We start from the raw sequence: 14,053 nt of genomic DNA, 5'->3' as shown, positions 1-14,053 counted from the left end.
CTCCACTCGGCTTCTGGAGAACCTCTAGGAGCTGATGGGCTTTTAGGCAGTAACTGTGGGACTCTCAATTTGTGGTATGGGTCATGACAGGCTTTCATTAGAACAGACGGAACAGTGTTCATTAGTCACTGTCTCTATATCAGACTTGGCCACTCAGCTACAGCAGTTAGGTTGTCTTGTCTAAATTTGAATACACTTCAAATTACTAACAAGTTCTGCGGAGCTTGTTCCCTTCACACTGGGTATTCCAACAGCTTAATCAGATCAAAGTCTCCCTCTCACTATGGTCAAGCAGCTAAGCCCCTTCTTAAAAACTGTGTCGGTCAATCCCGGACAAAACCCACGTTTGGGATGGTACACTTCACTTTCTGATGTTACACATGGTCAGCCCTGCCCTGGCCTTTTGGATATGATTCCAGTCTCAATAAACTGTCGCCATGTCCAAGAAATACCAGACCACTTCACATCAGTTTGCGAGTGTCCTGCTTCCATTCTTCTTATGGCCCTTCACTGCAGAGTGTGTCTGTGACTTTGTAAACATCAACTGTAGATGTGGGACTACCTGACAAACATTACCCTGTTTGATAGGTGCCTTGACATCATCAATTAGTGTGGTTGTCCATTGACTGGAATGACCGTATGGTCATTTGTTGACAGTTTGTATGATTATATCATGAATTAGACACAGGATGGGGAAACAGCAGTTTGTTTCTTTAATTTTGGACACCAATGTAGTTGCGCAAGCTTGTAACAGCATGTAGGTTGCTACTGAATGATAATGTGTAGACACACAAATGTAGGGTGACCAGATGTCCGAATAAATCTTGGCATGCCCTCCATTTTATCTCTTTGTCTGGGGTCTAGGTGGATTTTTACACTGTCTTCCTTTTTTGCAAAGTTGACCATAATAAAATTATATTTGAATTATTCCCATTCTATTGCTCTTTTCATAAATACCTTATCTACAGGTGACAGCAGGCACATTGATTTTACAGATTTTTCACTACTGATCATTTTCAATCCATAAGCAAGTACAAGTCTTGGCTTCGCATTACAGGTTTCATGTCACGTTCTAAGTACTCATGTGATTTGCTGTTAATAGTAACCCAGTGAGTTTTGTAAAGTATCTGGCAATGCCTAAATGCAAGCGAACATTCTCAGATGTTCTTTCTTAGAAATATCCTACTTGAGGACCGATTAAATGAAAAATTCATTTGCTAAAGGTTGAACAAGAGCTGAAAATTGCAACAAAAGAAGGCACTGATAAAGGAGTTAAACTTTTTATGGATGGAGCTATGTTGCTGTATCAATCATGCCATGAATATTTAAAATGATGACTTTGTATGTCTGACAAATTTTCCTGTTTGAAATGGATGTCTCTTAAAAAAGATGTTAACTACAGTGATGTTGAAAAAAGCCTTCTGTATTAACAAGATAAATGTAAAACTTTTGAAATTGAAGATGTAAAATGTTTTGACCAACTCTGTAATTTTAGACTATTTCTGAAAGAGAATAATAATGATCCTGAATTTAGAGGGTTATCTTGTAGTAAAAAACAGGCCAAATATTCCTGTGAAAGTAAATCTGTTGATTGTTATTCACAATATTTAAAACTTGCCAAATACTTTTTCAGTATATCAAGGTACAATGCAACTGCAGGAAGAGTATTTTCGCTCATTACAATCCAGTGCACCGATGACAGGAACAAGTTTAACCTTGAATCTGTTAAAGGTATGTTTATGGTTGAATATAATTTAAAAGAATTTCCTCAAGTATCTTTTTCAAGTATGTGTTAAACAACCCTACACTTCTACAGAAAATTAGATCTTCAGAGAAGCACCAATAAAAGTTAAGGAATGTATGTTATGTCTATTACTTAATTCATTTATTAAATTTGAACTTATATTTCCATGTGTACTCTTTTTTCCTAACTTTGTCGTCCTTTTTGAAGCTGTTTGTCCTCTTTCTTATATGTCTGCATCTGCTCACCCTTCATGTATGTTAATCTTTGGTGTTCAGCTTTAAGGATAGAGATTCTTTTCTGAAGTAGTTCATTTGCCACGTCAGTTTAAGATGGTAGTGGGATCTGAAGAAGCCCCATGCACTAGTCCCCCACCTTGGAGTTACAAAACGTTTGGCTTCAAAGCAAACTTCATGCAACCCACTAGAATAAATGCACAGTCAGCGACCTGTATTGATAATATTTTAACAAATTATGTGTTTGAAGATGTTAATAAATTTTGCTTAGATTTAGGAATCTCTGACCACTCCGCATTATTCATTGAACTACCAAAACTCTATAAAGAAATTTCATGTAACAAAAGCCACATGAAAAGGAACTTCAATGAAAAAAACCTAACTATATTTAGCAATAAGTTAAGAGAGGTTTAATGGCCTTATGACAGCTGTATCTCAAGTAGTACTAACTTTAACAAATTTCTTGGTAGCTTTTTTGAAATATTTAATGAAACTTTTCCACTTAAAACCAAATGTAACAAAATGACTAGGAAGATTAAGTGGATAACTCAGGGTATAAAAATTTCTAGTGCCACAAAGAGGCAACTACATAATGAACTGAAATATAACAAAAACAGACATTTTGCTGTGTATGTGAAACATTATAAACCCATATTCAAAAAACTTGTAAAGGCAGCAAAACAAATGGCAAACAATAAGTTTATTTTACAACATAACAGTAAGACAAAGGCAGTGTGGTCTGTTGTCAAATCAGAGTTAGGTGTTAAAGTCAGTAGTAATGAAATAACTAAGATTAAAGTAGATGATAATGTTGTTGTAAATCCAGCTCAAATATCAGAGTGTTTAAATGAATTCTTCATAAATGTAGCAAAGTCAGAAGTTGATGTATCAGGATATCAGAGTAAAGTAAATCCCTTTGGACTCAACCAAGAAGCTGAGTATCTCACAGATTTTAAAAAAGTCACAATAAAGGATGTGAAAAATGTTATATTGTCATTAAAAAATAAAAATTCTGCTGGGTGGGATGGGACACCAATTAAAGTGATTAAATGACATAATAGCACCCCCGCTAGCTAAAATAATCAACCAATCTTTTGAACAGGGGTGCTTTCCTGATGTGTTAAAATATGCTGAAGTGAGACCTCTGTTCAAGAAAGGGTCGAGGGAAGATATGGGAAACTATCACCCTATTTCTATTCTCCCAATCCTGTCAAAAGTGTTAGAGAAAGTAGCTGCAAATCAGATCAAAAATTTTATTGAAAAAATTATATTATTGTAAGTAACCAATTTCGATTCCAACAAGGAAAAAACACACTGGATGCAGTAAATAACTTTATTGAGAAGATATGCAAATCATTGGATCAGAGGATTAAAGTTGCAGGAATCTTTTGCGATCTTTCAAAAGCATTTGACTCGGTGAACCATGACTTGCTTATCTACAAATTAAACAAATATGGGATTTAGGACAAAGCTCTGAAATGGCTCACATCATACTTGCACAACAGAAAGCAAAGGGTAAGTGTCACATCAAATGCAGTGAATTATTATTCTAAATGGAGAACAGTATCACAAGGTGTGCCTCAAGGCTCCATTTTGGGGCCAATTCTGTTCCTATTCTATGTAAATGACTTGCCCATAAATATAAATTCCCCGTCAGTTCTGTTTGCGGATGATACTTCTGTTTGAATTGAAGATGATGCATAAAAAATTCAGAGCTCCACTGTGAGCACAATGGGTACTCTAGAAAACTGGTTCCAGTTAAATGGCTTGAAACTGAACATTGCAAAAACCAATATGGTACATTTCAAAACCAAACATTTGAAATGTGTGGATCTTAAAATACATCTCACTATCATCCTATGGAAGAAGTTTACAGTAAAATTCTTAGGACTAAATGTGGACAACAACTTAAACTGGAGTACACATATTGCGTTCCTATCAAATAAACTAAGCAGCTTGCATTTGCAATGCAAATACTAGCAAACTCTACTGACATGAGTACATGAAAAATAGCAATCATAGTTATTTTGAATCTGTCATTAGGTATGGTATCATTTTCTGGGGAAATTCAAGTAGTGTATCTCGAATACTGAAACTGCAAAAGAAAATTATAAGACACATGTGTAGTGCACAACAAACAGAATCTTGTTGCCCATTATTTTGGAACCTGCAAATCCTAACAGTTCCCTCGATATACATTTATGAAATTATAATCTTTGTACACAGCAGACAAAAATTACTTGAGGAAAATCATTTTAACCACACATACAACACAAGAAATAAAAATAATTTTATGTTACCCACACACCATTTGAAATTATATGCACGAACTCCACAGTATATGGGGATGACAATATATAACAAGCTAATGGGCAAAAATATATTTAATACGAAGCCAGAGAGCCTAAAAATAAGGCTACAGCAGATTCTGTGGGAGAAATGCTACTATTCAGTAGAAGAATTCATAGAGGATGACATGATAATTTGAGCAAGGGGTAAATAATAATTGTTAGTCTTTTATTGTATGTGTAACAAAATTGTATTATTATTATTATTATTATTATTATACCATTTGTTAAAATCAGTTGTTGTAATTAATTGTTAGTTTGTTTTATTGTATGTGTATTTTTATATTGTATTATTGTTATGGTACCATTTGTTAAAATCAGATGTTGTATGTATATGGTAAAACTTTACCAAAATTTTGACATGTTTCCTGTACCTGAATCAAATGATTTAGATTATGTATGTTATGAGACTAATAAACCACAATTCACAGTGATGGGCTGAGTGACTCAGTCTGCCTCACAAAGCTAATATGTATGGTACCTGGGTAATGTGAGCTCAGCTTGTTCCACCTTGAGGAGTCTACATAAGTGTATCCTAAGAAGATGATTGTAAGAAAGACTGAATTCTTTCAAAATGTTAGGTCACACTGGCTCTTTTCAGTAGCAGATACAATAATTGTCACCAAGTTTACTTAAGCACCACATAACATTTAGAGCTGTAGAGATAAAATTTGTTGATCAATAGCACTGTTGTGGTATTTCTGGTGCTATATTCGAGTCACCCATGACCATCACCAGAACCACAACCCTTAACCTACTTTCTCCTTTACTTATTGGACATACCTTTACATGTTTTGCCTAAGGAAAAACTGATCTATTGAAAATGACACCTTTGACTCGACCCTTCTAGCCTCCCTGGACCAGAAGCTGGTAGCTCAAAATGGCTGTATATCAATGGAACATCTTGTTATTCATATGAAAAAATACCATACCTAACATTGGCACCAATTCCATGCAGTATGAATTATCACATTGGTTACATTCATAAACTTGGTGATTGTAGGCCTCGTTTATTACTACCTCGAGTGTAGGGTTGCACAGATTTTACCCTCACCATCCTTCAGCCTGTGGGTCCACATTAATCATTCAGAATGAATGAAGAAACAGCATGGCCTTTAAAAGTTGAAGTGAAATGGTATAAAAATCAGGAACCAAGGACCAAGATTGTGAGTTTCAGGAATGTGAAATGTTGTAAATAGTGTACATATGAAAAGGGAAATAAAGAGTACAGGCAGGCAGCAGCTAACCTACAGTTTTTACACCAGATTGGTGGAGAACATGAAAAGTGCAATTTGGGAGTCTGGTGGTCTGGATTTTTCCAAGGAGGAGAGACTGAAGTGGCACAGGTGAAGTAGGACAAATCATCATGCTGTAAGCGGGCTACTTGTAACAGCTTACTGATTTTGTGCTACGCAACTGAGCCACCACTGCCAGCCAGCTGTTACTGTCACTTGGAGCCCTTCAGAATTTGGCCCAATCCAACTAGGCAGGTTACTGGAACATTGTCAGAACATTGAGTTGTCTACCACTGTGAATCAGTTTCTGCGGTCAGGCTGCCAACTTTCTGCCACCATCTCGAGCAGACCACAGGCCATCGGTCTAGTGGCAAATTGGGCAGGCTGAGAGTTGAACTGAGGTTCTCCAAAGTCTGAGACATTGGCATCCACCGATGCCAGCCAACACTCTCCTCCATCAGTTAGGGATCTGATCCTGGCCGACACTACTGACTATAACTGATGCTGAATGTGGGATCACTCCACACACAGCCACAGTGGCTGAGGTGCCAATGCCCACTCAGCAGTGTGACGCAGCTTGGAATACACTGCTAGCAAAGCCGCAGCAAAGACTCACAGATGAGAAGTGCTGACACTAGTGTGTCAATGGGCACATAGTTTCTACACGTTTCCTACAAATCAATAAATTGTTTCATCAGGCATTGGCTGCCTACATCTTTTGCATCTCTGCTCCACCTTCACCAGACAACCACTTGTCCACACACATCCATACCATTACCATTTATACAGATGTAGAATGGTAACGTTATAACCTTACACAAGAGTGAGAATCCAAAGCAAGCATTGGAAATGAAAGATTAAGTTTCAAAATGATTAGGAAATGAGACACTTAAAGTAGTAAAGGAGTTTTGCTATTTGGGGAGCAAAATAACTGATGATGGTCGAAGTAGAGAGGATATAAAATGTAGACTGGCAATGGCAAGGAAAGCTTTTCTGAAGAAGAGAAATTTGTTAACATCGAGTATAGATTTAAGTGTCAGGAAGTCATTTCTGAAAGTATTTGTATGGAGTGTAGCCATGTATGGAAGTGAAACATGGACGGTAAATAGTTTGGACAAGAAGAGAATAGAAGCTTTTGAAATGTGGTGCTACAGAAGAATGCTGAAGATTAAATGGGTAGATCACATAACTAATGAGGAAGTATTGAATAGGATTGGGGAGAAGAGAAGTTTGTGGCACAACTTGACCAGAAGAAGGGATCGGTTGGTAGGACATGTTCTGAGGCATCAAGGGATCACCAATTTAGTATTGGAAGGCAGCGTGGAGGGTAAAAATCGTAGGGGGAGACCAAGAGATGAATACACTAAGCAGATTCAGAAGGATGTAGGTTGCAGTAGGTACTGGGAGATGAAGAAGCTTGCACAGGATAGAGTAGCATGGAGAGCTGCATCAAACCAGTCTCAGGACTGAAGACAACAACAACAACAAACAAGTTTCAAAATATTTTCATCCTATTCCAATGTATGGAGTACAACTGCATGGCCTCTGGTGTTGAACAGACCATCAGCCATCAGGATGGTCAAGGCAGGTGTCGTATGACAGTAGAACAAAGTTCGAGTCCAATCAGGAGAGGGAAGAGAGGAAGTCATGCCGAGCTGAGGTCCAGAGAAAAAGATTACGAGTTTACAGCTCATGGATACTGTGAATAATAATAAGTAGGTGGTATGTTTTTTAAGACTCATCCAATCTGACAACCCCACGTTCAGCATACAGTGTTGCAACAACAGTACTAGCTATCTTCATCGGGTGGTGCAAGGACTGGCCACATTTTCTCTTTGCCTGGACTCTAACAAGACTGTCACCTTGAGATGATGGCTAAGTCTGATTCTGAAGCATTGTGTGTAGAAATGCAGACCTCAGCTCAAGCGGCTACTAATTAATAGCCCCAAGGGATTCTCATCAATCACTTTGATGTCATGGCTGACCAAAACTATAGTTTTAGAGGGACAAAAACTATTGCTTACATAGACAGAGAGGGTGTGCTGTGTCAAAAGCACAGATTTCATTTGCCATCACAATTGCTGTGCATCCGATCCAGTAAATGGCCAATAACACCTGGTGAATACAATAATCATATGTGTATTATGTATTAAAAGGCGATAAAACATGTTCTAGACGACACAAGCGAACCGCAGAGAATACAGGTGGTGAACGCATGCAGTTTCAGTGATGTAACAACTCGCCATTGCTGATTCCAGAGATGCTGCATCAGCAACATGACGCAGACGGCTGCTATCAACGTTACCTGACGGCCAAAAGGAATAATAATTTAACTATCAAAAGTTGGTGTGGCATTGCATGTTTGTTCATGTATATGGTTCCCATTGTATGACATCAGAAAATAGTTCCCCAGTAGACCTCTTACCGATGAAGTTAACCTCTGGGTAGTACCGACCCACTGTGCCTTGTATAGAGGCACTGTAATTGGTGTTTAAAGCTTGGGAGAGGTGAAGGAGTTGGGCTGGTGATGCCAGTCTAGTATTTTGTGCAGTTTACAGAGACAGTGTGGCAACTTTGTCATTTAGGCCCCTGTTGATAGACATAGCTGCAACTGTAGTTTTCCTCCCAAGGCCAAGCTACACAATATATGTAGGTCCCGGGACTTCGAGGTAGTCGCGGATTATACACTGGTTTGGTGATATTATGTTTCTGTGCGGCCAATTGAGTGTCGTCCTGTGGACTGTTTGGAAGGAAGGAGTGGTTATTTTGCTGTGATAAATACAGTGTGAGCTGTGTTAGAGAGAGAGAGAGAGAGAGAGAGAGATTTGCACTTGATGATTTTTAGGGAATTGGTAGAGCCTGATATTTTATCCGGCTCGTCCAGAGGTAATTGGGCTGCTAGCTGTTTTTGGGAGTGGTTTGGTAGTGACTGGTGTGTACTGAGAAGGGAAAGCCTCGAACCCACTTATCATACAGCGGATCTAGAATTGGTTTGTGTATATTCGAATTGTTTCATCTAGATATGAGAGAATGCACCAGTAGGTTGAGTTGGTAAGTGATGGGAATAGCAAGAAACCATTAACAAGCAACATGTAACTAAATAAAAAAAGAACTTGGTTAGTAGAAGTGATGAGTGGCCTGATTTAATTTAGGGAACTTCAGCAGGTTGTGTCATGCTAACACCTTAAGAGGCTCAGTTTTACATCAATTGTTAATTAAGGTTAAGGCAAAAAGAGGTGGTGGCACCTAGGTTTTCAGTTTATATTTTTGTTTGTTCCTGAATTTCCGTTTCTGTGGAGGGTGTGTAGTCTTTGCTGTCACTCATTCACTTACGAGATTTGAACTTGTATTGAGATATCTAGCCCAAATAAAGACAAGTTTTTCTTGGGTCAAAAGAAATCTTTATGAGGCTGTGCCCTTAGTGGCTGTTGCATGTAATTCATTGTGTTGTAACTGCAAGTTTAAGTGTCAATCTAAAAGTGATGTGTTTGAAGGATATTTAATTTCAAAGTCAAAGGGAAACTTATTTTGTTTGAAATTGAATGATGAACGATTTCTGAAAACAGTTTTATTACGTAAAGGTGAATCAGTAGAAACTGGCATTCCGATGAAAGCAAAGATTTAAGTTTCAGAGATATTACTAGCTTCCTGCGGAACATAATCTCGAGTTGGTATTAGGAAGCTTTGGTTTCAGTGAAAATCACTTAATTGCATTGGTATACGCAAACTACACAAGAGTCCGATACTAATAAAAGCTAACAAGATTACATTTAAGTAAGAAAAGTTCTAAGTGAGTACAAATCAGAACTGAAGTTAGCTGAAGTTGTTATGAAAAGTCAACAATCATACTCACAGAGGTGTGGTGGTTAATCTGTGGAATACATTACGTATCATTATTTATGTAGCAATGATAGACTACACACAAAGAAATAGAATAATCACTTCAGTTATCTTTATACCGGTATAAACATTGTCTAAATACACGTTTAATATGAATCAGCCTTTGCACTCACTTAATACCCGAGATGAACGTTAAAAGTTATTAAAAGAGAGATTGTTCTGCACTGGAAGGAAGTTGTTGTTTGTGAGGACAATTGCAAGCTGGATTTACGATTTAGCTTGACATAATATAAACAGGTAATGTATTGAAATAATTTTGGTGTCTTGTTTTGGACGATATGGAGATAACAGGTGTTGTCGCTGTATTCTGCTAGTCTCATCATTGCTGGTAGATAGTGACTGTCAGTGTCATTTGGATATTTTGGTGGTATCTATTTGAGGCGTAGTAGCATTGCTGTATGACCTCAAATTCTGAATAAAGTGAAAATGCTATTTGTTATTATCTAGCATTTGAATAAGCTGTCTCATCAGTGTTTATTATCGTTGCAGCTGCTAATCATGAAAGGGTTGATCTGTCCTCAATTCGTTGTCTAAGAGTGCAACTACTGTATGAGCTAGGCTCCAAGTGTTTGCCACACGCTTGGCTACTATTGGAATCTTCTGTGATCAGATAGTGATCCACAGTCATAATACCAACTGTCAATACAAAAACTGTACCTAATTCTTGCTGTATAGGTCGAATGGTTCGCTCAAGCAATTTTGAGCAGCAGAAAACCGTACATCGCGACATTGGTACAGTACGATCCCTTGTTGTTTTGAGCTAGATCTTGAGTTCCAACCAGATGGCGCATTACAAAGGTTGGTGCATGAATTGTGTGGTAGTAGACAGGGAAGTGACAGAAATGAAGGGGTGACCTGATTGTGTCCACTCATGCCTTCCGTAAGGGGGGAATGTCAGGGCAGCCTACAGAGAGATAGGTGCCATATTCCAGAGTCCATGTTTTACTGTGTCCTGCACTGCTAACAGAGAGTGTTGGATGGTACTGTCACGGTGGTGGCACTTCAGGATCAGGCAGCTCACACCTCACGCTAACATCACACGTGTCTAAGTTGGCAGCGGTAGGCGAGGTGGCGGAGGCAGTGTCGTGGCACGGAGGTGGTGCAGAGACAGTATCGTGCATCTGCTGTTCGAGGTATTGTTTGTACAGGTCGCGCTGCTGTGTGATGCGCAGCAGCTCCCCCCTGAGGCACCTGAGCTCAGCAATGAGAGCGCGGTTAGTGCCCCTGAGCTCCTGGCGCTGCTGCAGCCACTTGCTGCGGCATTTCTGTGAGTAGCTACGGTTCTTGAGTGCGCGCCGCTTCTGCTTGATTCTGACCACTTCTTCACGTGGGTAGCCGTGCAGCTTCTTGTTGAGCTCAAGCGCTGACAGTGACATTAATGTCTCATCATTGAGGATGTCCCTGGAGGAGGATGCATCCGATAAGGGATTCTGCCGCGACAGCAGCGACACCAGCTCGTGGTGGTGCTGGTTGTGGTATTGTTGTACTGTGTGTGAGATGGAGCCATCACACATCTGCCGCACTGGCACTTTCTCCTCGCCACGGTGCTGGTTGTGTGGTGCGTGCTCAGTCGGCAGTCCACAGCAGTCGCCCCTGGAGGCAGACGTGGCCCCCAGTACCCCACTGGCAGAGGCCAGCACAGGCTCAATCATATTGTCCGCTGTGCAGTTGGGTCGCAGGTCCAGCTGATCTGGCACCAGACAGTGCATAGCTGACTGTGGGAACCACTCCACATCATCAGAGAGCACGGTGGCAGAGGCTACAGTGGCAGCGCCCGAGACGTGCGGGGGTGACATGCACACTGACTGTGTGTCGGGTGGTGTGCCCGGGTGTTGCAGCCCCACCGACCCTGGTTCTGCATCACGCAGTGGCACTGCTTCGAGAAGCACACTGGTTTGCCGCTGGCCTGGGCTGTGCAGTAATTGTGCATCCTCACCCAGTGGCGTCGGTCGGTGACGTGTCGGTGATGGCTGAAGCAGCAGCATCGACAGCAGGGGGTGCTTCTGTTGCGGAGGCGGTGTCTCGACAACCGCACCCTCTTCGAGTTTCGTGGCATCCTCCAGCTGGTCCAGCTCGAACTGCTTGAGGTGTGTGTCTGTCTATGGACACAAGATAAGTACTTTTTGTATTTTTTCTTTTGAAAATGAATGATACATTCAGTGTAAAACCAAGACAAGTGCTAACATTGACATAAAAACAACTCTGAGAGTAATGGTGAGCCACATGAATTTGGTGTTAAGTGAACAAAGTACTGCTGTTCATAACATCAGAACCTTTCTGATGTTTTAATTCGGATTATGGCATCTCTCAGTCAATTGAAGGCTAATAATGAATGCTAGTCAAACACATTAAATGTGATGAACAGCAAAATGATTGAAAAAGATTGGTGGTGTTACAGTGGGAATAGTATCGTCAAATGCTGCATTGAGGGCAGAGCTTTGTGAGAAAGTTGACACTAGCAACTAAAATGCAGAAATTAAAGGAACAGGATGGCTGACGTGGAAACTTGTTCAAAAGCTGACAGTGGTCCTATAAGAAAAGGATGCTCTTCTGTACAGTTCAGTAATGAACAGAAATTCAAATGAGTTCACTGTCTTATTGAGACAAAGACCACAATTTAAAATCAGAACTCTCCACAGTTGAGTCAAATTTAGAGATGCACATAGTGTGTGTCAGTGGCAGCACCTAAGGACAAATAGGTGAAGTACTTAATGAAATTGCATTTAGGAGTAGCTCTGTAATGCAAAATATAAGTAAATTAGAAATAATATAATCTTAAACAAACCAATAACGGGTAAATTTTTGTGTCAAATTAAAGAATCTGCAGGAATTTGGTTTTTCAAGACATTTTCACAGTAATGTTGTAAGGGGTCATGTACAAGTGGAATCTTTTTCTGGGGATGGGAAATCCCATCTAGTACACTTCACTCACTATTGTAGGGATAATTTTGTACCCGATATGACAGACACACAGAAAATTAAATTTGTTGAAAGACTTTTACAACCAGATGTTGTGACATGGGGAAATCAAAGTAACTTAAAAAATTTAAGTTACCAGTAGTTTGAAATAGTTTTCTTAGCAATTTATGGTCTGAAGCCAAAGTGGTTAAAATCCAAAATGCTTTTCTGAATGGAACACCTTAACAGCAGGGAAAAGATAGCATGAAAGATTTCTGCAAAAATCAGATAAAAAAGCTTCTACATGTCGAAAGGCCTCTTGGAATGTTAACCGAAATTGCCACTCTGAGAAGACATCTGCCCAAGAGCTTGCAGTGGAACTCAGTAAATACATTTCATCACTCAAAGGAGCAGTTTCTTTTTTTTACCATCTTAAAAAGTTGGATAGTACCTTAAAACATAAATTAAGCATTTTCAAACCTCCGGGAACTAACATCTGAGGGGTTGACATCCAAACAGGAACTACACAGTGTGGTAGAGAAAATAACTGCAAAAGTTATCCTCCACGCAGAAGCCAGGAGATGTACCAGAATTCTGAACATAGGAGTACTAGTGGATGAAGAAAATATACAGTGCATCGAGAGAGAGAGAGAGAGAGAGAGAGAGAGAGAGAGAGAGAGATCGGATGTTAAGTGATCACTGTGAAGGACACAAAAATACTGGATACTCATGAGAGACAGCATAAATAGTACTTGAAAAAATTTGAAAGGAGCCTCACTGTGGGTCTCCATTACACCAGATATTCAAATAGACTGTTTTCCTATCTTAAAAATATGCTTCTGATTGTTGTTATTCTGATTGATTATAACATATAACAGCATTTACAGTCAACATTCTCATAAAATATGTTCTAGTTTACTCATACTGAGTATGAAGGAGTGATCTGCATTTACTGTCTTAGGAGAAGAAAAACTTCTTAGCCAAGATTGCAAAAAACAAAATTGTATTGTGGATGACTGGTTTCTGTAAAACTTATGTTGCCATCATCAGACCTTTGCACAGACTATTGTAAACATCTTGTGCCAGATGCACACAAAATCTTTCCATTAAATCTCCACATGCACAACCTACGACATGAATGATGTGTTGGCACGTCAAAAGTTAAAGTTAAAATTGCTATGTACACAAATCGCCACAACATTTCATCCATAAGATCACACAGTGTGCCTGCTAGAGCACCACAAGTCTTGTTACTAAGGGAGTAGGGCAACAGTGAAAGATGAAAACCAACTGGAACTGGTGTGAAGACACAATGAGGTCAAAGAAAAAATAAATAAATAGAACTGTAATGAAGGTTGTAGATGGATAAGGGTGAAGAAGGAGAGTTGTCAGATGTGACTAGTTAGGTGAATTTGTATGTGTGAATGGAAATAGAGAGGAGGAGTGCGGGGTGGGAAACAGTTGGTTGAATGCATTAAACACTTTTGGTTTCTCTATTATCAATGAAGTATATTTAGTGCCAGATCAAGTTCGTCTCTGTTTTCCCCTGGGGTTGGTTGTGCTACCGGCTTTTAGGCCCACATTACCATGGAGTCCACTTGCTCTCCTCCTTTTTTTTTGGGTGGGGGCACCAGGTGCCTGTTGCATCATGCGACTTGTCAAGGCTGAATTAGGCTGTTTGACACCGATCAAGTG

General features: G+C 39.6%; 1 protein-coding gene across 6 annotated transcripts in view; it reads right to left on the bottom strand.

The window, feature by feature from the left end:
* Nucleotides 1-8,845: 8,845 nt before the first annotated feature.
* Nucleotides 8,846-14,053, bottom strand: part of LOC126191150 (transcription factor MafB-like) — an 84,441-nt gene continuing 79,233 nt past the window's right edge. For all 6 annotated transcript variants that reach the window (XM_049931907.1, XM_049931909.1, XM_049931908.1 and 3 more), the window contains exon 5: nucleotides 8,846-11,559. In XM_049931907.1, coding sequence (XP_049787864.1) covers nucleotides 10,447-11,559 — 1,113 coding nt within the window. In that variant the 3' untranslated portion in view covers nucleotides 8,846-10,446. The remainder of the gene's footprint in view (nucleotides 11,560-14,053) is intronic.

This window comes from Schistocerca cancellata, chromosome 6 (assembly GCF_023864275.1).
Source record: "Schistocerca cancellata isolate TAMUIC-IGC-003103 chromosome 6, iqSchCanc2.1, whole genome shotgun sequence".
Taxonomy (NCBI): Eukaryota; Metazoa; Arthropoda; class Insecta; order Orthoptera; family Acrididae; genus Schistocerca; species Schistocerca cancellata.
This window is presented reverse-complemented; position numbering and strand designations above follow the sequence as displayed.